The sequence below is a fragment of the Triturus cristatus genome, chromosome 7 (genome assembly GCF_964204655.1).
Source record: "Triturus cristatus chromosome 7, aTriCri1.1, whole genome shotgun sequence".
Taxonomy (NCBI): domain Eukaryota; kingdom Metazoa; phylum Chordata; class Amphibia; order Caudata; family Salamandridae; genus Triturus; species Triturus cristatus.
Window position 1 is genome coordinate 206334576 of NC_140590.1, and position 26035 is coordinate 206360610.

At 42.7% G+C, this 26035-nt stretch overlaps 1 protein-coding gene across 1 annotated transcript in view; it reads right to left on the bottom strand.

Annotated features, from left to right (window-relative positions):
- PSMC4 (proteasome 26S subunit, ATPase 4) overlaps positions 1-25740 on the bottom strand; it is a 94852-nt gene extending 69112 nt beyond the window's left edge. Inside the window, exons 1-5 of the mRNA XM_085616044.1 lie at positions 25591-25740; positions 18100-18198; positions 13186-13372; positions 12945-13091; positions 11272-11381 (exon numbers count right to left, since the gene is read on the bottom strand). Coding sequence (XP_085472170.1) covers positions 11272-11381; positions 12945-13091; positions 13186-13372; positions 18100-18198; positions 25591-25629 — 582 coding nt within the window. The 5' untranslated portion in view covers positions 25630-25740. The remainder of the gene's footprint in view (positions 1-11271; positions 11382-12944; positions 13092-13185; positions 13373-18099; positions 18199-25590) is intronic.
- Between the last annotated feature and the right edge of the window lie 295 nt (positions 25741-26035).

Here is a 26035-nt window from a genome sequence, read left to right on the forward strand (position 1 = left end):
ATGACAGATTTCATTCTCACATGACTGAGAAAGATAATGTGAATTTACATAACATATGCTCTCATTTTAGCTTCAGTTTTCTCTCAAACATGATTCATGATATCCCAGCCGAAGGTTTTTCACAGGGTAAAATCACCTTAGAACACACCAAAATTCCTGAAATTAGTATGGTACCATAAACAAATGAATTCTAATGTAACTAATGTCTGTTATCACCCTTTATAGTTCTCCTTTTGGTAACCCTCAAAATCTTCTATTCACTACAATGCATTTCAATGGGGTACTATCATGTATATGGGTCCCAAGATGGCTGCCAGCAATTCCAGGATGAAGTGCTGACAGCCAATCAGATCCCACAATGAGATGCCGTTAGGCTCCACCCAGATATTTAAATTTTCTTTTTCTAATTTCTCATGAACTACTGAACGGATTTACACCACTTAACAAAAAGGGATCTTTCTGAACCAAGGGCTACCTTTTCACCAAATTTGGTGTATTTCCGTTCAGCAGTTCGGGTTGTAGCTGTTTCTAAAGTTACCTATGGGAATTAGCATGGAGAAAACATGTTTTGGGACCCCCCCTCTTATTTCTCGCCCCCCGCTTGGCGAATTACCTCAAAACTTTTAAGATAGGCGGCGACCGGAGCACCCCACGAGTTTTGAAAATTTTCCGAAGATTGATCAAACGACGAGTTATTGGGAAAAGAATGTTACGATTGTCCTATGGATAATAGGTCCTAACTATAACTACCTACTGGCAACCGCCAGTAGGATATATATCAATAAATCAAGGGGTTTGTAAAGTGGGCTACTCACCCGTGAGGGTCTCAAGGCGCCTGGGTTGGGGAGGGGGGGAAAGAGAAGAGCTGCTCCGGATCAGTCTAAGAGCCAAGTCTTGAGGTCCTTCCTGACAGTGTGCAGGGTTGGGGAGCGTCCGATGTTCACAGGGAGCCCGTTCCAGGTCCTGGCTGCGATGTAGGAGAAGGCCCTCCCGCCGGTTCTGTTTCTGCGGATGCGGGGGACCTCTGCCAGGGCGAGGTCGGCGGACCGGAGGTTCCGCTTTGGTACGTAGGATACTCTCTTGTTGAGGTATTTGGGTCCACTGTTGAGGGATTTGTAGGCGTGGGTGAGGAGTTTGAAGGTGACCCTCTTCTCGATGGGGAACAAGTGGAGGCCTCGTAGAGGTTGGGTCATGTGCTCGTGACGTGGTGTACCGAGGAAGTCTGGCTGCGGTGTTCTGGATGGTTTGGAGTTTGTGTAGAAGATTCTTGTTGATTCCGGTGTAGAGGGCGTTGCCGTAGTCCAGTCTGCTAGTTATGAGTGCGTGGGTGACAGTTCTTCTGCAGTCGGGGGGGGGGGGGGGGGAGGGGATTCCATTTGAAGGTCTTACGGAGGATGCGAAGGCAGTTGAAACTAATGGAAGCAACGGCGTTGATCTGGCGGTTCATGGAGAGGGAGGAGTCAAGGATGATGCCGAGGTTCCGAGCGTGGTCTGTAGGGGTGGGTGGGTTCCCGAGCGCAGAGAGCAACCAGGTGTTGTCCCAGACAGAGGTGCAGGGTCCAAGGATGAGGACCTCTGTCTTCTCTGAGTTGAGCTTCAAGCAGCTGTCTTTCATCCAGGCAGCCACGTTCTTCATTCCTTCCTGGAAGCAGAGTCTGGTATCTTCGGGATTCTTTGTGAGTGAGAGAATAAGCTGGGTGTCTTAGGCGTAGGATATGATGCTGAGCCCATGCTGTCGGACGATGGTGACAAGAGGGGCCATGTAGATGTTGAAGAGCGTGGGGCTGAGTGACGATCCCTGGTGTACTCCGCAGTTGATTTCCGTTCGGCTGGAGAGGAAGGATTGGATTCAGTCGAGGGTAGCTCCTTGCATCCCCGCGTAAATTAAAACAGATCTTTACAGTTACAGATATATACACACACAAATCTAAAGTTATGACAACTCATTTTTTTAAAATGTTTGTTTTTTTAATTAACGGCCTACGATGCAAATTACCACAATGAACACTTACCAAAACAAGCCCGCAAAGCCAACAGATCTTGCCTATGGGCGATGGAGGTGGAGAATGAGAGAGCAGGTACGTTAAGCTGCTTCCCAATCATCAAACATACCACATGCATAGAGCATAGCTTGACTGCAGGCAACTTGATGGCCATCTTGGATTAGTATTGTGTTATAATGGCACCCCTTTGTGTAGTAATCAAGGTTTCTAGAATGTACATTGTTGGACACTGACCTGAACTCTTCTGCTCAATATCAATGTGTTATAAGTAAAGTTGTAGGAAGCTGGCTCTGTATATTGTATACCACTAGGTGGTTATACCCTGCACAGAATCCAGAGATTCCCCCAGAAGCGTACAGGGCTCAATGCAAACCCAAAGTGCTCTATTTGTAGTAGTGTGAGCGAGAAGTCTTAGGCCTAACAAAGAGGAGTGCAAAACATTTGTTGTGCACACAATGACCAATAAATGACAACTCAAAAAGGAGATCCACACCAAAATCTAAAAAGAAGGTTTTCTCAAGATTTATTCTGAGACCAAGATCTTCGCAAAAAGGTAAGTATGTTTTTTAAATGGAAATTATTTTCAGTTTCAAAAGTGGTCACATAGTGCAATTGCCAGTCTTTGCAACGTTAACCTATGGAGGAAACAATAATGCAGTTTTACAGGTAAGTAACTTACAAATCCAGTCTTCAGGTTGCAGGGTCAGCAGAGGGCAAGGTTCAGGTCAGCACAAACATTGCACCACCAGGGGCATTGGGACAACCGGGTGCAGAGGTAAAAGTTGAAAATCAGGCCCAAAATTACCAAATGGGGCTGGTGGTGCTTTAAGACACACTGCTGGCAGGTAATCAAAGCAGCTGCAGAGTTCAAGCTTCTGTGGTTTAGGCAAGTACAGGGGGCCACAAGGCAGCACCAAACAAATCAGCGGCACAGGGGCAGCCGGGTGCAAGGTGCAAACATGGTGTTGGGGCCCAATGCAAGTAAATAGAGAATCTTGGATTTGAAAGCAGGCTGCAGGCGTCGAACTGGAGGCTTTACGAGGAACATCAGTGACAGCAGAGTTAAGTTGGGATGCTGTAGGTCGCAGGGACACAGTCAGTCGAACACCTCATTGCCCTGGGGCTTCGGGTGCAGGTTTGTCCTTGGAAGAAACGCGTTACTTACCTGTAACAGCAGTTATCCAGTATTGGTGTCTTTCATAGATTCACATGCCTGAATCATTCCCCGTCGTCGAGACGGGAGCCTCCGGTACATAGAAAAGTAATGTCCTATAGACATACATAGCGAAAACTAGGCCTAAGGGCCTCCCCTTAGTAGCCTATCCTTGTCCTTATGTAAAAAGGACCAAACTCTTAGAGCCAGCCAATCAGCTATCACATCCCTCTAGAACCTTCCTGACAGGAGCCTCAGTCCCTCAGATTTTCGTACGCACCAAGCTAGGTAGGCGTAATACAGTTGGAGAGAGACGTGAGTCCTTCCAGGGGAGGCGGGAGGGTTGCATGTGAATCTATGAAAGACACCAATACTGGATAACTGCTGTTACAGGTAAGTAACGCGTTTCTTATCCAGTATTAGGGGGTGTCTTTCATAGATTCACATGCCTGAATCAGAGTAGTCAGCAATACATTATGCACATTACTGATGTAATCATGCCATATAGTCATTTTAGATAATACACATATTACCATGAGACTTTGAAACATTGGCATACATCAATATATCATAGCAGCAAGAGATGTGCATACCAGGATGGCGGGATGTTGGAAGGCTCACCTCACTGGAATAGATGGCGAAGCACCGCCTGGCCCACTGCTGCATCCTTCAGAAGTTCAGCATCCAGGCAGTAGTGTCTGGAGAAGGTGTGCGGTGACTTCCACGTCGCCGCTCTACATATGTCCAAAATCGGCACTCCAGCGAACAGCGCTGCTGATGTGGACATCGCTCTGGTGGAATGCGCTTCAACATTAGCTCTCAAAGGCCGTCCGGCCCCGTCATGGCAGAATGCTATCGCTGAGGAGATCCACTTTGAGATGCTCTGTTTCGTTAGAGGCATACCCATCCTTGGCCTACAGTAGGCCACAAATAGCTGTGATGACTTCCTGAAGCTCTTTGTTTTGTCTATGTAAAATTTTAGACACCTTTTGAGGTCCAAGGAGTGTAGCGTCCTTTCTGCTGCGGTGGTAGGGTTTGCAAAGAAGGAACGTAGAACCATCGGTTCATTAAGGTGAAAGTCTGAAGGCACTTTCGGTATGAACTTGGGATTTGTCCTCAGCACCACCCTGTCCTGTTTGAACTGCATGAAGGGTTCCTGAATGGATAGAGCCTGTAGCTCGCTTACTCTCCTGGCAGATGTTAGAGCGAGCAGCAGAGCCGTTTTCCATGAGATGTACTTGATGGATGCTCGATGAATGGGCTCAAAAGGGTGCTTCATGAGTTGGTTAAGGACTAAATTGAGGTGCCATGTCGGTGGGACCCTTCTAGGTCTTGGGGAAGGATCTATATAGTCCCTTTAGGAACCGCTTGATAAGCCTATTGGACCAGAGAGACGGTCCTTTGTAAGTCCTGGTGAATCGTGAAATGGCCGCCAGATGCACCTTTATGGATGAGTGCGCCAATCCTGACTGTGTCAAGTGTAGTAGATATGGCAATATCTGTACGGGTGTGATATGGAGTGGTCTCAGGCCTTTCTCTAAACACCATGTGCAGAATCATTTCCATTTTAGAGAGTACGTCTTGTTGGTACTGTCCGCTCTCGCTTTTGCCAGCACGTCCCTGCATTCCTGCGGAATGTTTAGTTGACCGAACTCTGTGCTCAGGAGCCAGGCCGATAACCTGAGCGATTGCAGGTTCGGGTATTGCACCTGCCCGTTGGACATTGTCAGCAGGTTCGGGTGCTGCTTCAGACGAATCGGTGTCCTGATGGAGGCGATGAAGATCCGAGAACCAGTGCTGCCTCGGCCAGAACGGGGCAATTAGGATCAGGGTACAGGGCTCCGCCTTCATCTTCCTGAGAACCCTGGAAATCAATCGGAAACGGTGGGAAAGCGTACGCAAATACGCTGAACCAACCTATGGAAAAAGCATTTCCGAGTGACCTTGGTTGGGGACGCCAGCTTGCGTAGTTTGGGCATTTGGCGTTCTCCCTGGTGGCAAACAGGTCGATTCCTGGGACTCCCCATTCTGAGAATATGTGATCCAGCGTACTCTTGTCGAGCTCCCATTCGTGGGAGAGGGATTTCTGTCTGCTTAGGGCGTCCGCAATGGTGTTGTCCTTGCCCGGGACATAGTCCACCCGGAGCGTGATCCCCTGGAGTACAAGCCAGTTCCAGACCTTTTGCGATTCGCGTAATTGATAGAGCGAACGCGTTCCTCCCTGTTTGTTGAGATAGTGCATCGTCGTGGTGTTGTCCGTTCTGACGAGCACCTGGGAGTTCTGGATGCGTGGTAAAAAGGCTTCTAGCGCCAGATACACAGCCCTCAGTTCCAGAAGATTGATATGGAGTTGCTTCTCCTGATTTGTCCATTTGCCGCTTACTTGGAGGTCCTGTAGGACGGCTCCCCAGCCTTCCAGGGATGCATCGGTGGTGATCACCAGAGGTGCTGCTGGAAGTAGGAATGGCAGTCCTATAGACAAATTCTTGTGATTTCTCCACCATTCCAGGCTCTTGGATATTTGCGGTGTTATCTTCACAATGTATTCGAAAGAACTGGTACTCTGTGTCCATTGGTTCGTGAGGGCTTCTTGCAATGGACGCATCCTGAGTCTGCAGTGAGGGATGAGGAGTATACAAGAAGACATCATTCCTAGTAGTGATTTGTAGGTTCGAACTCTTAGGGACTTCTTTGATGCCACAGCCGTGGCCAGAGATATTATTTTGTTTTTCCTTTCCTTTGAAGGAAATGCCCTTGCGCATTCAGTGTTCAAGGTCGCCCCGAGGAAGGTGATGTTTCTTGTTGGGGACATGCAGGATTTCTCGTGATTGAGAGTTAATCCTAGTTGTTGAAAAAGATCGGTGCAGGTGTTGGAGGATTCGGTCGTGCCTGCAGCTGAAGGTGCCTTTACCAGCCAGTCGTCGAGGTAGGGGAAGACTTGGTGACCCATTTGACGCAGGAAAGCTGCCACAGGTGAAAGGCACTTGGTGAAAATCCGCGGTGCGGATTTGAGGCCAAACGGTAGGACTTTGAATTGGTAGTGCTGTTCTGCCACCTCGAATCTCAGGAATTTTCTGTGCCCCTTGAGTATCGGGATGTGGTAGTAGGCATCCTGGAGATTCAAAGAGGTCATAAAATCTTTTTTCTAGAATGCCTAGTATTTCTTGGATCGTCACCATCCTGAACGACTGACTCTTCAGGAAAGAGTTGAGTGCCCTGAGGTCTAGTATGGGCCTCCACTTTTTCTCCTTCTTGTGTACAAGAAAGAAGCGGGAATAGAATCCTTTCCCTCTTTGAGACGATGGAACTCGCTCGATCGCTCCTTTCTTCAACATCGCAGATATTTCTTGGAGCAGCAGTCGTAGATGTTTGTGCGGAAGCCTGCGGGGAGGGGTTGCAGGTGGGATGGTGGTGAATTCCAGGGAATGGCCGAATCTTATTAATTGGAGTACCCAGCGATCTGTGGTGATGAGATGCCAATTTTCTAGGAAATGGGTCAATTTTCCTCCAATCTTTAATGAGGGATATAGTTGCTGGACTGGCTGGAGTAATTGGTCACTGGCGTCCGCCAGTGCCCCTCTTCTGGTTTTTGCCCCTGAAGTTTGATCTCCCATAAGAAGTCTGACGACCTTGTTGCTGCTTCTGTTGGTACTGGGATTTATTCTGGTAGGAATACGAGGACCTATTTTGATAGGATCCCCTGTAGGAGGACTGGCCCCTGGATTTGTTGCCTCGAAAGGACTGATTCCTTGCCTGCAAAGTACCAAGTGCTCTAGCAGTATCAGTGTCTTTCTTGATCGCTTGGAGCGCCTCGTCAATCTTGTCCCCGAAAAGGTGTTAGCCGTCGAAGGGCATGTCCAGCACCTTCGTCTGCACCTCTTGCCTGAATGATGTTGCCTTAAGCCATCCCTGACGGCGCAGGACTGCTGCCCCAGCTAGTTGTCGAAAGCCCGTCATGGCCACATTTATGGCACAATCAATGATCTCAGCTGCCGAGGTTTGGCCCTCCGTAAGCAGTGCCTTGACCTCCTCCTGAACTGTGTCTGGCAGTTCCGCTATATATGGGGCTATATCTTCCCAAAGCTGGCGGTTATAACGCCCTAACAGGGCTATGGAGTTGGCCACCTTGATGGTCATGGCCGATGTCGTAGTAAACCTTTTACCGATTGTGTCCAACTTCCTGCCTTCCCTGTCCGGTGGGGCTGAGAGGAGAGGAAGGGTTGCGAGAATTCTTTTGGGCCGCCTGGGTTACGACCGAATCCGGTTTTGGGTGCCCATTAAGGCAAGCTGGCGCCGTGGTTGGAGCCTTGTATTTTTTATCCAGGCGTGGAACAACCGCAGGTACAGAGGCCGGTGTCAGCATCAGTTTCTTTCCCTGGTCCCAGAGAAAGTCTATTATTGGGATCGACTTCGTTGTCTTCTTTGTTTGCTCCTTGAAGTCATGTAAGAAGCACTCTGTCTGTCGATTCCATCACCATATGAAATCGCTTCGCTGCTCTTTCCACTATTCTATGGAAACCGCCAATGTCCACTGGCGGTGAATCTGCTTGGCGCGGTTGGGGTGAAGCTGGGGAAGATGCCACATACTCTTCCTCCTCATCGTGATCCGTGTGGTCTTCTTGGACTTCCCCCTCTTCCATTTCTTCAGCCTCCTCATCTGATGATTCTATCACCTGAGGTGGCACTTTCTCATGGCGGACCTGAGTAGTTGGCCGTGTCTGTTTTGGGGCTGCCGCTGGTGTATTTGTAGTAGGCGTCGGGCCCCCTGTCTCAATTGCCGGTGATTCCGGGAAACGCTGTTTGTAGTCCTCGATAAGGTATTTAAGGTCATTTACAATTGAAACGGGAAGGCATACCATCGGGGTGACCTCCGTGCGAACCTGAGCTCGGAAAGAGTGTTCCTGGTGGCTCATCTCCTCCTGTTCTTCGTCCGTGCTCTGACATTTCACGTGAAGTTCTGAAGGGGAAGTAGCCTGATCCAGGAGTTCTTCTTCAGATTCCTCACTCTGGAGAATCTCCGTAGGCAAATGAGTTTGCACCTTACTTGGTGACGTTGTTTCTGGTGTAATCTGCTTCTTGGTCAGTTTGCCAGACACAGAATCTTTTGCAGGATCCCCTGCCGTCGTCCTTGGTGTTGTCGACGGTGGTAGGGTCATAGACGACGTCTCTATCTGCTTGGATTTCTTCCATGGCTCAGTAATGACCAAGGTCGTCGACGATTCCTCCGTCGACGATACCCTCGTCGACGGCATGACCTTAGTCGACGGTGCCCCCGTAAACGATATTTTCTTTGTCGATGATGCTTTCGTCGACGATGCGCTCGTCGACGATTCATTCCTCGTTGTCGTCTTCAACACTCCTGTCGACGGGGGGGCTCTTCATCGATAAGGTCGTCGTCGACGGGGCAATGTTCGTCGTCGACGAGCTTTTGGACGTCGACGACGGCTTTAGCAGTATTCTAGATGGAATAGGTTTACCTGCTGACGACGATGGAGTGGTCGTCGTCGACGAGAAGACCGACGACGCTGTCGTCGTTGACACAGTTGTCGTCGCTGTGGAGACATAAACTGGCGCCCCAACTCTTTTTTGTGCTGAGGAGGATGTCGCAAGTTTGCTGGACGACTGGGTAGGCTTCTTAAAAGCCTGAGAATCCTTTTCAGACACTGAAGATTTTGTCGATCTTGCCTCTGAAGACTTCTTTTGTGCCTTCATAGGAGGAGTGTCTGAGGGGCCAGGAGACGCCACTCTTGGCCTCTTCAGGGAGACTTCAGAGGTCCTTGAAAAGCTTCCCTCTGAGGATACCACACTCTCCCTCTCCTTAAGCCTGTCCAGCCAGATGAGCAGGCGACCCTCTCTGTTCCTCAAGGTCTTGTGAGGGAAAGACCTACATATCTTACAGTCTTTAGGTATGTGGTCAGGATAAAGGCAATATAGGCAGAGGTCATGCTTGTCATCCACATGTAGCCTTTTCTTCCCACATGAAGAGCAGGCCCTGAAAAGGGCTTTCTTCTGGGATTCAGACATGCCAGAATTTTGAAGAAATAAATCACTCACTGCAGTGATAAGTGGCTTGAGGTAATCCTGTTCAAGTTTTTGAAGGAAGAACTCACTTTCAAAAGTGAACAAGTTGGTTTTAAAGAGATCCTGAGGAGAACTCAGGCTGGAGACTCCCTAGCACAACGTGCGGTAGAAAATCTGAGGGACTGAGGCTCCTGTCAGGAAGGTTCTAGAGGGAGGTGATAGCTGATTGGCTGGCTCTAAGAGTTTGGTCCTTTTTACATAAGGACAAGGATAGGCTACTAAGGGGAGGCCCTTAGGCCTAGTTTTCGCTATGTATGTCTATAGGACATTACTTTTCTATGTACCGGAGGCTCCCGTCTCGACGACTGGGAATGATTCAGGCATGTGAATCTATGAAAGACACCCCTAATACTGGATAAGTCAGGTTTCTCTAACGGGAGCCGGTTGCAGTCAGGGGGAGCATTTGGATTCAGACGGCAGGCATAGTCGTGGAGTCCAGGACGGGTCCGCCAATGCTGGACTTGGACTCAGGATCTGTGGGCCAGCTGGACACAGTTTGGAGGCGTCAGGTGAAGTGGTCAGGGATCGCGGATCTGGAGGGCAACAGAGTCCTTTGTGTTGGTTTCTTGTGGACAGAGCTGCTGTCCTATGGAATTCTGATCTTTTTCAAAGGCAGGCAGTCCTCCCGGGGTTGTGGCGGTCGCTCGTTGCAGGAGAGGCGTCGCTCTCTTTGCAGGGTCTTGGAAGCTGCAGACAGGCCATAGGGCTGGGGCCAAGGCAGTGGGCGTCGTCAGTTCTCTCTGCACAGTGTCTTCTTCGTCCTTCTTAAGTCAGCAAGCCCTAGTTTCAGGGTCTGGGGGAGCCACCTAAAAGCTAGAATTAGGAGTGTTTTAAGGGAGTGACCGGTAGGGCCAATGGGCAACTTACCTGGGGTGTCTACACCCTCAATTATGCCACCCTCGTTTGGGAGAGGGCATAGTCCTAGCCCTGGTTGGAGGAGTCCCACCATCTTCAAGATGTGGTTCGCCTCGTCTCCTGCACCTTAGGGGTGGAGTTGGTAGAGGTAGGCACACCTCCCATTCTTGCTAGATTTTCCTTGCCAGTTTTCCTGCCCAAAGTGGGGGTCTAAACCAGGGGCTGCCATCTGCTGCTAGCAGCATAGTGTGAGGTCGCATTACAAAGGCGGCATGTGGGTGGGTAAAACGATAAAGAGGACACAGACGAAGGAAGGGCCGTAGGGGCAAGCAACAATGAAGATGGAGGGAATCAGGTGGGGCACCGAGGGGGGAGAAAAACACAACATGACTGAGCCAGCTAAATAACCGCGCCCTGATGGAGTGCTGAAACAGAAAGAAAAGTGAAGCTCATAAACAAAGCAGTAGAGGGACACAATCAATGCGTTCATACTCCGGACAAGTGACAAACCCACGGAAAAGGAGGGACCATGCAAAGAGTGCATCTGACCAATAAACACCAAGTAAATGAGAGTGAAGTGAACCAATGATAAGTAATGGGTGAGCTCCAAGACCACTAATAGAGAACAAAATGTCTCAGAGACAGCTCATGAGCTGTCTAAGTAAGACCTAAAAAAGACCCTACATATCTGCGATCTAAAATCTCTAATGTGCTAAACCACAATTTAAAGGTAGTACACCCACAAACATATTTTATCATTTCGGCTGAAAGAGTGGAATGTAACCATTATGAAAGAACTATGAGTGTAACAGGCTCTATTGAGACTATGTAGAAAAACACTTTTTGAATGTTAATAATTTTATCACACAAATGTTTCGATACATGAGCCCTGAATAATAGCAATACAAAATGTTAATGCATGTGAAGGATACAAATATTCTTTGCTCAGTGTGGGAAAGATAGATTCTCAAACATATGCAGAATAATAAAGTTATGCTGGCCATCAAAAAACAACATTGTCAGCTAAATCATCTACGCAGCACTTGCTGCATTGTAATTTGTAACATAAAGGGCATCTACTACCATGTTTAAGAATTTGGACAGCATTAAAAAGACACAGGTTAGTACCTCAATGACCAATGAGCGCATGAAACACTCATCAGCAGACACCGCACATACCTGTTTATACAGCTCAAAGTGTGTCAGTGGCAGCTCAACTGCCTCCCTAACTTCCTGCTTCTGAATGTCCATTCCTCCAATATCCGAATACAGAACGTCTGGTTTTTGATCTGAGAGCAAATAAATATATGTTTTTTAAAACACTAACAGGCTACATTTGCAGAAGACTCCCAGAACATGTTAGAGCATGTGCATGAAAATCAAGAACCAGGGAAATGAACTGGGTGAGGTAATCAAGAACAGTTCAAATTCAGTTTAATGGCGTGCTCTGGCATCAGAGCTCTCAGGCAAAGCGACTACTTTGCTTTGCATTTAATTTCAGCTACTGGATTCGTCAGATCAGATCCCCTTTAGGAATAAGACACAAGCTCTGTTCCCACACCAATATGACAAGCTGAACAGTAATGTGGATGGACTGAGCCCAACATCTATTAATTTTTTAGGAGATTTTAATCTCCATGTGCATAAATTACTTCACCATCTGTGTAGGGTTTTCTGACCTTCAAAGCTCCTGATAAAATGTGTCAAAAGTCACAATTTAATCAACAGTGGTTCCCATTGTTGGAGCCATACTACTTATGCTTCTTCTTTTTTAACATAATCAACTTGCATTGGGCATACTGCTCTAAGGATTTGTGCCAGTCCGTTTATTCACCAATTGAAATAGGCTCTGTTGAAACATGCACTGCCACTTTAATATCAGATTCCTATAATCGGATGCTCTAAAATGGAAAATCAGCTCTTTCTCTCGCAATATGCTGCCCCCCCCCGGGTTCTCAGTCGCATAGAACAAAGCAAAGCAAAGTTTCATCATCTATGCAACTTCCACAACCCTGGTCATAATCTAAGGACTGGCTGAACACAGCTGTTGTCAAGTGGAAACAAAGAGCACAAAAGGTTCTATTTCATAGCAAACGCAAAACAGTTTTGTACCAAAGCCTTTCAAAAACATCAGCAACAAAGCCATTTCATCTTTACATTTATACTCAACAATAAATCAAATGCATTCCATTCTTCTATGATCAATCATATTCTAATTAAAAATGCCACCAAAATAAATTCTCTGTTCACCAACTCTACACAGAGTTTTTGTAATGGATTGCTGCATTAATGTTCTATTTGTATTTATATGGAACCAGCTGCCATGGGATAATCCATTATAGAAAAAGTAGTATAAATCCATGAGACATTTCTAAAAATCTTGCGTGTCAGTCTTTCCTTTCAGCCCCTTCCACCTTCAGGTCAGTGCTTAGTCAAGATTTTTACTTTTTGTACTCCAGACAAAGACAGTAGCAGCTCCTCTTATATTGCATTGAAAAAATAAACAACATTAAATAGGTACAAAATCCCACCAAATAGATATGGTTAAATGAATAAGAAATTAAATGAAAAAACCCTCATTCTAATCTGTGGCCAGACCGCAGTTGGAAAATCAGAATAAAACGGGAATGGTAAATATATGTCCAACTGAAAGTTAGTCTATGAAGAGGTCAATCCAGATCAAACACTCCTCTTCAGATAAAGGATCCAATAAACTCTGCATGGGATAGCAGTATACAACAGGACACCCACAGCCGTCCAGGGAGAGAGGCTTGGAGAAATACTATTAAAGCACTAATGTCAAAGCAAGATAAGTCACAAGAGGTCTCGAATGCAAAACATTAGACCCTTACCTGAACTAAGCATCATAATGCTGCTGTCAGCCTCAGGAGGCAGCACGTCCACAAGGGCATTGCTGTGTTTGTGAAGAGCAACTGAGGCATTGGGCTTCAGGAGCTCCCGGTCAATTGTGCTAAGAATCCTCACGTAGTAGTTGGAACCTGAAAGAAGAGATCAGGATGCAAGTAAGATTTGACTAAACACATTACGTATTAAGCCAAACAAAACCAACTAATACCAGAAGCAGTTGATTACCTGTAGTGGACCCGACAATAGCAGTGTTCTGATCCACAGCCTCAAGGAACTGGCCAATGACCAGGGGGATACTCTGGATCCGCTTCACCTCTTCCTGAGCATGGAGGAATTCCTTCTTCAGGTTTTTTTGCTCATCCTTGATGTACTCCTCCTGCACCTCCAGAAACTCTAGCTCCTGTTGCAATTTCTGTAACAAACAAAGATTATTCTTTGTAAAAGCCTGAGAACACCATCTAGACTGCTTTCTCCAACAGCAGAATCTCTGGAAATACAAGAAACTGAAGGCAAAACAAAAATAATGTCCCTTGCAACAAAAAAATTAATAAACATATATAAAAAAATAATTTGACAAAAATACTCTGCACTCTATAATCTCCAAGTTAATGTTGCTTTATTTAGAAAAGAAAAAAAAAGCTACACCAGTGCATTTTAACCTCACAGGGTCTTTTTCACAGTAGGCGAGTCTGCTCTCTAAAAAGGTTTATATACTACTTCCACAGCAGCTAACTGAGAAGCATTGTGGGAGTTGGAGTTTCACCATACTTATTTACAAGCAAACAAAAACGGCGGTAGTGCTTTTGGTCACGTCAACATGTTTTACATTTCTTGTCAGCATATGGTTTTACATACTGCCGAGTTCCTTCACACAGATAGTAACATGTTTAGTACATGAATAATGTTATTTTTACGATTGTGTCACTCAAAAAGATATACAAGCATTTTACAAAAATTGCAAAAATTACAACCTGGTTATATCCAATATCTTACCATGATTATTGTTAAGAGCTTAATCTCGAAGAAAAAAATCGTTCAATTACAATTTTTTATTGCCTTTTTTTAGGTCTAGAACCAGCTTTGTTTTTAGTTCATAATTGGTATACCAATTTCAGTTTTATGATTTGTTGCACTTCAAACTAACACTGCAATGGACAGCATTGCATGTTCATATTGATTCATAACATGTTCATAGATATCATTTCAATAGTTTCTTGTTATAGATGTACATATAATAATTCCTCATCGTTATTCAGACCTCTAGGTGTCTTCGTTTTGAGTCTGATAATATGACGCGATTCCAACTGTCTTAATCTTTGGGTTCATTTACCCCTGCGTTCGGTCTGAGGAATCATATACATATCCAAACTATTGCATTTTGTTAAGCCATTGTGTCTTTTTGGGTTGGTCTTGAAAATGGCTTTGCAACAGCTGGTCTTTTAAGGATTGGTTTTCCTTTAGATTAATGAAGGACATGGTCCTAAACATGTGAATATGTCTGGCTCCTTTGATATCATGTGGCAGTGTTTTGGGATTATATTGGTAATTCTCTTATTTTCTTTAGTGTATGTCATTAATCTTGTTGCTTCTTATTCTTGTTGTGTGGGTACTACTGCTTGTTTTTCTCTGAGTAATCAATGTCTTTGCACAAGATTCATTTCTGACTTTTTTTTACACATTTTTGCAGATATCTTAGTTTGTGTCCTTTTCCTCAATCAGTACACTGTATCAGAAAACTCTGCTGAGCCCTCATCTTTGGAACAGTTCATTTGCATTCTGATTAGTTCTCCCCGCAAGATGTTTTTGATCAGTGATGTCGGTGTGAAGCTCGTTCCATGAAGTATGCTGTTAGTTGATGTCTCTTTTCTATATCATATTGAATGGATGTCACCTTTTTCAAAATAGACCTGTACATCCAAAACGTTTATTCCAATGCTGCTGTTTGAATAGGCAAATGATAGTATTAAACTGTTCTGATTCAACTTTACAAAGTACTTCATGAATTAGTTATTGTTCCCATCCCAAATTAAAAATAAATGGTCTATGTATCTGACCCATAGTACTATCTTATTGAGTTCCTCTTGATTTTCTGTTCCCCAAGCAATTTCCTATTCCAACCAGCCCATTACAATATTAACATAATTTGGTGAAAAAGATTTGCCCATGGCAGTTCCGCATTACTGTTGATAAAACTAGTGGTTAAACAGGAAAACATTAGACACATTTCAATCATTGTCAATAGCATCCTTGAGTGTTGCAATTCTGTGATTTTCCTTTGCTTCAAAAAAATAGGTGCAAGCCTGCAGCCCTATTTCATGTCTAATTGTGGTGGTAAGAGACACCACGTATATGGTTACCATTAAGAAATTTTAATTCCAATTGGTCTCAGCCAGTATGCATAAGAAATCTCCCATCTCTCTCATATAAGAGCTTAAGCTGTAGACTATTGGTGCCAGGTATTGAGCTACATAGATTGACATTTTCATATAGAGTCACAAGAGGAAACAATAGGTCTGCCATGGGCATTGCAAGTGTTTTGTGAATTTGGGGTAAAAAGTATATTGTTGGAATAGTAGGTTGATCATTTAACATGAAACGATATTCGTCGTCATTGATTAGAGTTAAATCGTGCCATTCTTTAAGTTTATGTTCAAATCCATAGTCATTCGATTTATACGATTAGAGTTTAGTTGTGTGTTGTTGGTTGTGTTGCTTATTTTTCTGTAGGCTTCTTCCATATAGTCACTTTTGGTAAGTAAAACTATACTGGTCCCCTTCGGGCCGGTTGGATTATTAAGCAATCATTTTCCATCAAATTTGTCAATGCGGTTCGTTATTTTAGTATGAGGTTTTTCTGTTTTACCACAATGTCATATCTTTGTCATTTTCTCTAGATCTGTTGTAATAGCTTCAGAAAAAAGATCAAATTTACTTCTTGAGGACAGTGAAGGACAATATTTGGATTTATGTTTTAGTTTACTGAAATAATGTTTGCTTGGTTCTATAGAAAGTTCCTGTATGATTTATTTTTCTGTCAGGTCTTCCTCATCAAGATTATCCATGAGGTCGAACACATTTTCGATATTTGGATTTGTTCTTTTATGAGATTGGTTTCTTGTTCCTAATTTTATGTTTGCAGAGGCTGATTTTGAAGGTTTACATGCATGTATTTTTGCCTATTTAAGTTGCAATAAATACCAATCCTGGTGTCTATAGTTACAGAGACGTTAAGTACTTTGAAAAGTTGAATCAAAACAGTTTCGGACTATCATTTACCTATTCAACCAGCAGCACTGGAAATAGCTTTTTGGAGATGCAGGTCTATATGGAAAAATCCATTCACCATTATATAGAAAAGAGACATCAACTAACAGCATACTTCATGGAACGAGCTTCCAGCAGACACCTCTGATCAAAAGTATCCCATATGGTGAACTGATCAGAATGCGAAGGAACTGTTCCAAAGATGAGGCTGCAGAAGCAAAGTTTTCTGAGACAGTATACAGATTGAGAAACAGAGGATAGAAACTAAGATCTGCAAAAATCTGCAAAAAAAAGTCAGAAATAAATCTTGTGCAGGGACATTGATTATTCGAAGAGAAAAAAAAGCATTAGTACCCAAACATCAGGAACACAAAGCACCAAGATTTATAATGACTTATAGAATAGAAAATCACCTATATAATCCAAAAACACTGGCAGTCAATATTCAAGGATCCAGACATGGGCACATGTTTAGGACCACCTTCTTTAGTAACCTACAGGAAAACCAAATCCTAAAAAGACCAGTTGGTGCAAAGTCATTTTCAAGACAAACTCAAAAAGAATTGGTTAGAAGAACGATACAATGGCTTTACAAAATGCAAAAGAGGGATTAATATCACAGATAAATACGGAAAATGATTCAAGATTTTGCACAAAATTACCTAAATCACAAAACTCGAAGTTTACATCATACAATGCGTCTGTGGGCTACAATATATAGGAAGCACATTATGCATGCAGAAGAACAGCATATTAGAACACATAAAAGTGGCCAAAAACAAAGATGTAAATTAAGCAACAGCAAAACATATTGCCTATTCCGGAACAGTAACTGGAAAAACAATGCGATTCTTTGGATTGGATAGGATTCCTAACAACAAACATGGAGGTAACAGAACCTAAAGATTAAGACAATTGAAATTGCTTTATATTGGCAGACTTAAAACCAGGACACCGAAAGGTCTGAATAACGATGAGGGATTATATGTACATCTATATCAAGAAACCATTGAAATTATATCGATGAACATGTCATGAATTAATATGAACATACAATGATGCCCATTGCAGTGTTAGTTTGAAGTGCAGCAAATCAAGAAACTGCAATAGATATACAAACTATGATCTAAAAACAAACTATGATCTAAAAACAAAGATGGTACTAGACCTAAAATAAAGCTATAAAAAAATGTAATTGAACAATTTATTTTTTAAAGAGACTAAGCTCTTAAACAATAATTATGGTTTAATACTAGTTATAACCTTGATGTAATTTTGCAATTAATGTACAATGGCGTTATATATTTGAGTTACACAATTGTAAAAATACTTTTAATCATCTACTAAACAGGTTACTGTCTGTGTGAAGGAGCACAACACAAAGTAAAAAAATATGCAGACAAAAAAAAAATATGTTATGTTGACAAAAGGGACCATCTCCCTTTGTTTGCTTGCAAATAAGTATGGTGAAACTCCAACTCCTACAATGCTTCCTAATTAGCTGCTGTGGGAGTAGTATATAACAATAGACTTGCCTACTGTGAAAACGACCCTGCGAGGTTGAAACGCGCTGATGGAACAATTTTGTTGTAAATAAAGGAACATTAACTTGGGGATTATCTGGATAGAGAGACAGATAGATATCAAAAGGTCTTGGCTAACGTCAGACCTAAAAGCGCTGGCAGTGGTGAAGATATCACTTAAAGAACAGTCGCAGTAAAGTTAGAAAGAAACACTAACTCAAAGATGGGATGGATAGATGGAGAAAGGCTTAAAGAATAAAAGGCAGATTTGGCTCAGTACATTGGCAGTGTTGATAAGTATAAAAAAATTAAAAACCAAATCAGGAGAAGGACATATCAAAGTTCACCCCACCTTATAGCGACTGTACAGGTCCTCCAAATCTTCGGGCTCTGGGCCCAGGAATGAGAGTCCAGTCTGGGGTCTTGATACAGATAAAATAGGAGTTTCATCCTGTAAAAAAAAAAAAATGCAATGCAAACATTTGTCATGGACGGTAAAGTATCTGCAGAATAGAGGTAACCCATCGATATCTGGCCTATGACTTAGTCTGCAATAGTGCAATGCAGCGGATCAAGTACATGGGTAGCATTTAGGGCAAATAGCACGACCACCTCACTTCTTTGACTGGCAAATTGGTGTGAAACAAATGGATTATAATAAAAGACATTTTAACGCATCTTACCCACAAGACAATTTGTTTTCCTTTATAAGCATATACTTATTTAATGGAAGAAGTTAATGCCCATACTTTCAGCCATGTGCATGATCTACAATTAGCTTCCATGCATGCACCACCCGTATCACCCTGCAGTTCTTTTGAAAGGCATTGCTGCAATCAAGACGTACTACAGAAATGACCAATAATTCTCACTATGGTAACTATAATCACATACACTTCCCAATCCTACTCCATTTACTGGTGACTCTAAGATACCTTTAGGAGACTCAATATACTTACGAAAAGTTTTTCAAAAAAGAAAAAAACTGTCAGTCTACAAGTGCAAATCACATTCTATTCAATTTACAGAAACTCGAACTATATTCAAAAAGTTCAATTGAAATATTAAAAACCATGTCATAAGCTTCTTATTCACCCGTCATATTTTCTTATCATATATTTAGGAGTCGTATTTCTCTGGCAGATATCACATTCTATTCCTCACTATTACAATATCTGTACGCATCAACCCTAATAATGGGGTACATACAAAAACACCTATTTTGCGAGATGGTTTTAAATAGGAGTAGTGATGCAGTAACCTGGTAAGCGTTCGACCAACTTTAAAGGAGGCTTGGATAAAGCATTAGCAGTGGCAAAAATACACTGCAAGAGAACAGTCGCACCATCACTAGACAGAGGCATTGTTTCAAAGATGAGGTAGGTAGATGGAGAAAATTAGACTTTGGCTCATTACAAGTATCAGACGATGACATTAATTTTAATTATATGTACTATCGAAAAACAGCTCAGATGCATTTTGTTGAAAACTGTGCACAACATTCACTGTTTGGAGAACGGTGACATCATCGACACAGAGGCAAACACTCAAAGAACGCACTCTAAGTGAAGAACTCTAAGACAACTCCCAGACTGAGGGCTCCTGTTACTGGTGGAAGAGGTTCATTGCATCCCTGGCACAACGACGTCAATGGCATGTGACGCTTAACAAGTTCCTTCTGACTGAAGAAAGAGACCAATCACTCAGACAGGTCTCAATGTTTATCACTGCCTAGGAAGCCAATGGCCGTAACTAGCTTTTCTAAAGGAGGCTCTTCCTTGCAGTAAGAGCATAGTTAGCACTCCCCAAGAGGATTCAAGTGACACTGATAAAGATATTCCAGCATTTTGGAGAGCACCAGTCTCACAAAGAAGATAGTGTCCTAGGTGTAGAGAGGGGGATACGAGAACAATAAAGATAGGGTCAAGAATCTATCACACCAAGGACAGGGGACCAATAGTATCCAGTTAACCGAATATTCCCTGGGAAGACAGACAATTATTTTGCAGAGGCTTCCTGTCAGTGAGGGAAACGTTCTAGAACTAGAAGAGGTATTCACCCTAGTCACAACATTCCAAGAAAGCACTATTTTCATCCAGAATTTGTTTTCGTTTTGCTTTTATGTCATTATGCCAACACATAAGCCCACTTTACATTCACCATGGTAATTGTAATGCAGTATTACTGTACCCTTTGGTGTTGGTAACAATAACTCCTGGAGGCAATATTACAATGATCATCTTACAAGTGATACCATATGCCCTTTAAGAAGGGGGATTAACACATGAAAATCTGTATTATCAGACACTTTTTTACCTCCAGGTTATCGTTGTATTCCGGGCTTTTTTTGCAGTGACAAATTCCAAACAGGTCTGATCCTGGTGAATTGTCTCAAAGGTCACCTGAGGCAATATTACATGCCTCAGACTACTAAAATTCTTATACCAAGCCACGTGTGACTAACTCTATTGCAAGTGGGTTCTATGCATGGTTAATATATTCCTACAATGACACGATTTTTTAAAGTGATTCCTCGTTTGAACGAGAAAAATCCCTTTGAAACGAGTAACCAATGTTTTTAAAGAACACTACCAGTCCTAGATCAGGTCTAGCCACGCAGGAGGCTTTAACAGTGATGATGCTGAGGAGGAGTGCAAAAATAAATAGTGCCACTGTAATTATTTTGGGGGTTTAGTGACAAGCACCATTCAGGTAAAGAACGGAAGACGTGAATAAATTACACAATGGGTAGGCACAGAATACAGCCAACAAAAGACAACTTTGACAGTTGCGACATAGAATGCAGTACGAACCCCATTAAGAGAATTATGTTCAAAGAGAACAGCTTTACACTAGGAATGAAAATTGTTTTCTATGAATATGCAGTGTGAAAAAGATCACGACCAAACCATTAGTACTGGAAACAAAAAACTCTAGCAACGAAGCCACCTTGGTATGAAAGCGGCAAGTCAATTTGATGGCAATCGGTGTAGCCTGCTATATGTGTTGGAAAGTTTTGGGAAAATCCCTTTATCAAAATCGGACACAAAGCACAAGCAGATAAACAACTAGGATATATGCATACTGAGAGAATAGAAGCCTTCACCGGTTCCGGAAAAGGTTTAAGTGTTCGAAAAGGGAAACTGGGGGTATGTTATCAGTTAAACTACGGCATTACAATGAAAAAATACAAGAATAGGTAATAGGAATAGAGAAGCAAATAAGGAAACGAGAAAGGATTCCCTTTACACCATTTCAGAAATTAAACACAGCAACAAAAATAGCTAATACTATAACAGGTAGTAGGCAGCCGCTTAAGGGCGCCACAAAAAGAATGTGCTAGATTATTATAAAAGGCCTTACAAACTGTCAGTTTCTTAAAGGATGAGGGTAGGGTGCCAGAATTCCAAACTGCAATTCGCTCGATTCCTCACAAATCAAAGCGGATCACGGTGTTATTAGGAAACCACCGAAGGAAGGGTCCAGACAAGACTTACTGAAATGCAGGACTACAGGAAGAAATATGCTTCAAGTAAGTCATGATGGAGGTAATTGGGGCGGTAGGGTAGGCAGGAGGACGAACGACAGGCAAAGAAGAGGGTAAGGAAGCAAGGGTGGACGACTATCCATGTATTACAGATAACAGAGTAGGAGTAGCCGTAAGGAGTCCGCTTAGAGAGGAAAAGGAGCAGGTGATGGTTAAGCAGTGGCATGCAATCACAGTTGCCTCTCAGTCTTAAAGTAATTCAGGTTTTAGTCTATTATAGGGTGACCAGACGTCCCGGATTTCCCCGGACAGGGTTTCAGAGGACTGTCCGGGTGTCCCGATTTTTTCCTAAATTTAAATACGTGTCCCGGTATTTGGGACAAAGGTCAGGGCATTCTGCAAAGCAGGATTAAAAGGTATGCTCTGCTTTCTTTTCAGAGGCGCATCCGAATTCTTAACAACTGTAAGAAAGTTATTTGTTTCTGTCAGACAGGGTACTGCGATAGCTAATATTATGTAAACACAGTTTTGTGTGTGTGCATTTATATATAGATGTATTTACAAGACACCTAGCATATACATATGGGCCCATATTTTTACATGGCCACACAAAAACAGGGATAGGCATATAGTCTTACTTTTATGCCTTTCCAGTTTTTGCTGCTCAAAATATGGTCCCCCCAACTATGTCAGACACCCTAATATAAATAGATGTGCAACGTACCATTATGGTACTGAAGCGAGTGAACATATATTTAATATTAATTAGGTAAGTCCTCCGGAAGGACACACACTGCAATGTTATACAACGCACGAGGCCCCAATGGTGGAATGACTGGAGTGTAAAGTTTATGAAGTGGTCGACGTTAATTTTTTATTTTAAGAGAAATACGGCGTGCAATTTTTAGGATACATAAGCTATATTGTTTGTGTGCGAATATAAAGTGCACGTTCAAGGGTTGCTTTGTAAGTGTAGATGGTGGCGGGTGCACTTTCATTGCAAATTAAAGAGATGTACATTACCCAACAGTATTTGACATGTCCTGTTTGTTATAGAGTTCTTTACATCCATATGCTGCTCGGAGTACTCAGCAGGCCAGTAGGGGAGTCCTGAACAGGGGTTTTAATTTAGGGGGAGCGGGAGCGCTAATGAAGATGTTAAGACTACTTAAAAAGAGTACGCTCAAAGTCTGTTATAAGAGGAGGTCGTGGAGCACTTTCAAATATGCCTTTTTGGCTTCCAATTATTGCTTAAGCTACGTGGAGAGAATGAAATGGGAAGTTACAAACAACTTTTTAAAACCCGTGCTTATTTTATAATCCCTCAGCCAGGAATCCTGCGAAAAGAAGTAGCGAGGGGTACCAAAGGGCAAGCAAGGTGTAACAGGCTGCTCCACTTATAGACGTATATCATGGATAAATGTACTCCCCCAGTTTGGTCTTAAAGGTAATGCAGACTATATTGCATAAAGCAATAACCATTTTTAGAACACTCTGTACCCTTGAAATGTTTACAAAGTGTATCTCCACCTATTAGGACATATAACTGGATCCCACTCAACAGCATCAAAGCACTTCCCACAATTAGGACTCAGTTGTGAAAACCCTCTCACCCACACACGCAAGCACCTGCATGCTTATTTGTAGGAAGTGCTCTGATTTATTGGAGTGGGTTTCACTTATATTTCTTAATAGGTGAAAATGTGCCTTTGGAAACTTGCAGAATTTTTTTTTTTTTTACACACAGTAATTGCTATATGCTAAGGGGACAGATGCAGTAGCTTCTGCCACTTTTCTTGCCAAACTCAAAAGCACCATCGGCGTGCCACTGAAATTATTATATAGCCCACCAAGGCTATTTTCGTCATACTTTTGGGTTTGCGTTTCACACACACACACATCACCCCCAAAGTGTTATATCCTTAACTGAACTTTCAGTTTCACAAAGAACCCTTAAAACACACAAATTTAACCAAACCAAAACAATTTACACAACCCCAAAGATTACATACACAATTCAGCAAAGCTTTTATAAAAAAAAAATACACTTCAGGATTTAAAAAAAAATAATTTTAATATACACACTGGTAGTAAATTCACTCGAAAATATGATTTTTCCAAGTATAGCTTTTCCTCCATAATACCAACTTTATTTATTTATAAAGTTTTATATAGCGCAAACAAGATCCCGAAGGACATCAGAGTACTTTACAAAAGGATGGAAGGAAGGTAATAAATGCAATATTGACATTAAAAAAAAGGCATTATAAACATGAATAATTACAGTACAAAGTGGTCAAAGGAGAAAAATACAACAACTAATACATATTGGGCTAAGAGGGGATAAACGATGAGCTAAAGAAGAGTGGCATCAAATGAAGCTTTAACGGTTGTAGGATCAGAGATTTCGAGCGGATGATCATAACCCATTTAAGGTAAGAACTTGTTCATTAGGAATCTTTTGGCTTCCAGTTTGAAAGCAGCCATGGAGGAGCTTCTGCGTACTTCACATCCAAGACGTGAATGAGAGCAGATTCAGTGCCATGCCCCTTCCGAAAGCAAGATTGATGCTGGTCTAAGAGTTGGAAGTTCTCTATGTGCACACAGAGTTGGGATTGGATGCAGTTTTCTAGGAGCTTGGCTAGGGTGGAGATGTTGGATATAGGGCGGAAGTTGTTAAAGTTAGCCCTATGAGCATTCGTTTTTTTTTTTAGTATGGGTAATACCTGAGCTGCTTTTAGGCACTCTGGGACTGAGCCCTGTGACAGTGAAGCGTTTACAATCCTTGTCCAGGTGGGGATGAGGAAATTCTTGATTTCTTTGAAGATGGAAGGAGGCAACGGTCGCTGAAATGATTAGAAGGGTTGATACTCTGAAGAATCTTGTTGATGTCTTTTTCACTGAGGGGAGTGAAGGTGCCCCATGATGCATTGTTCTTGGTGGTCAGGCTGAGCTTCTCAGAGAGGTCAGGAGGTGGTGCGGGCCCCGAAGATGGCAGTAGTGCCTTTTTAGAGGCGAGTTCAATATTGATGAGACTTGCTTTCTCTGTGAAGAAAGCAGCCAGTTCGTCACAGGAGGGTGGGCTGCCTTCAGAATCAGAGTGGTTTGGAGCTACCACCGATTGCTGTTTAACAAGTTCAAAGAGTTTCTTGGGGAGGTTAGCGGCCTGGTCAAGTTGGTATCTAAAGTACTCTGCCTTAGCGTTTTTGATTAGTTTGTTGTAGGAGCTCGGAGGAGAAGAAGTAGAACTTTTTTTTTTTACTTATACTTAGTTATTTGGGAAAATACATAATTACATGCTAACCAACATGTACCGCTACACGATATTACTCCTTCATCCTATTAACCATCTCCTTTCTATACAACCTACTAACATATACTATCTTACTAAATCTTCTCAACCTATACACTAATACACCTCTCACATTCCACCTTTTCTCCAAATACCCCTTTCCTTTACACCCTTATCTTGCTCTACTGCTCTACCACACATCTATTTCTCTATCCCATACAATACCACCACATCAATAAAATACTTAACTACACATCTTTACAGTTTCACACAATTCAAATTATCACTAAAAACACTAATCCTCACATTAACCTATCTTCTGATTTAAAAAAATACTTATTTAAAACAAGTACTACCTATGCACTCCTTTCTCACACAATATTTATCATTCTGTCTTCCCAGATCAATAACAACGTCCTCCGTAAACTACATATACGACTAATTCTTCCTATCAACCTCTTCTCTACAACTGTTACCACTATCTATTCAACATACCGCATAATTCTACTACACAAATAAACTACACAACACATAATCACCACTAAAACAAAAACCATTCTATTACAACTAATATAATTTCACCACACACCACAAACAACCACAACTGACAAATAAATAAAAAAAATACCGTTAGAACACCAATAACTCTAAATATAAGAAATGCGAGACCTAGTGCATGGCAAAATCTTGTTTCTTCTGTGGGGGTTGTTTATGGTACTGCGCCCTAACGCGGTTTCAAAAAGAATGTTACTTTAATGAGGATGGATAAAAGCGATAGTCTTTAATGTCACTGTACAGCAGTAGTTAGGAAAATGTCAAGCGACATTTTTAGACACAATCAAATGTAAAATCTGTTTCTAGAAATCGGCGGTAGCAGAACCAGTGTTCCTCTATATCTATGCAGACTTATTCCGCTTGCCCTCAAAGACCCAGCAATCAGTGAGTAACCATGAATGTCCAGAGGTCACAGCCAGTAACCTGTCTGAGACCAACTTCAGACAAAGGACCCACATTAAACGACGCACTCGAGAGCTGACATGGCTTCGGCACATAACCCGGCATACCTGCACTTTCTCAGCCACGGCAATTCCTAACTCCTCCATGACTTGGGATTTCTTTCTCTCTGCCGGGCGGCACCGCAGCAGACTTAGGACGTCACTTCCGCACACCAGTGCACAGGGTACGACGGGAACTGTGGTCCTTAATTAGCCACTACAGAAACGATGTCTGTCAACGCATACTTGCAGACGTTTCCCCTTCAGGTGCTGCCCAGCTTTAAATTAGACATACATCTATACCTCCTGAGATACTCCCTGCACTAGCTCTTGGCTAGCTACGAACTGCGTTTCAATTACACAACTGCATACGCGGCACATTCTTCAAGTCCCTAATTTCAAAAACATGCAGATGCGTAATAAGCCGATAGATAGAGTTTTGATCAATTACATAACATCGTGAATCCTTTTACACAGTCCTCTATTACCGAAGTGGGCTGTCAGTAGCAATATG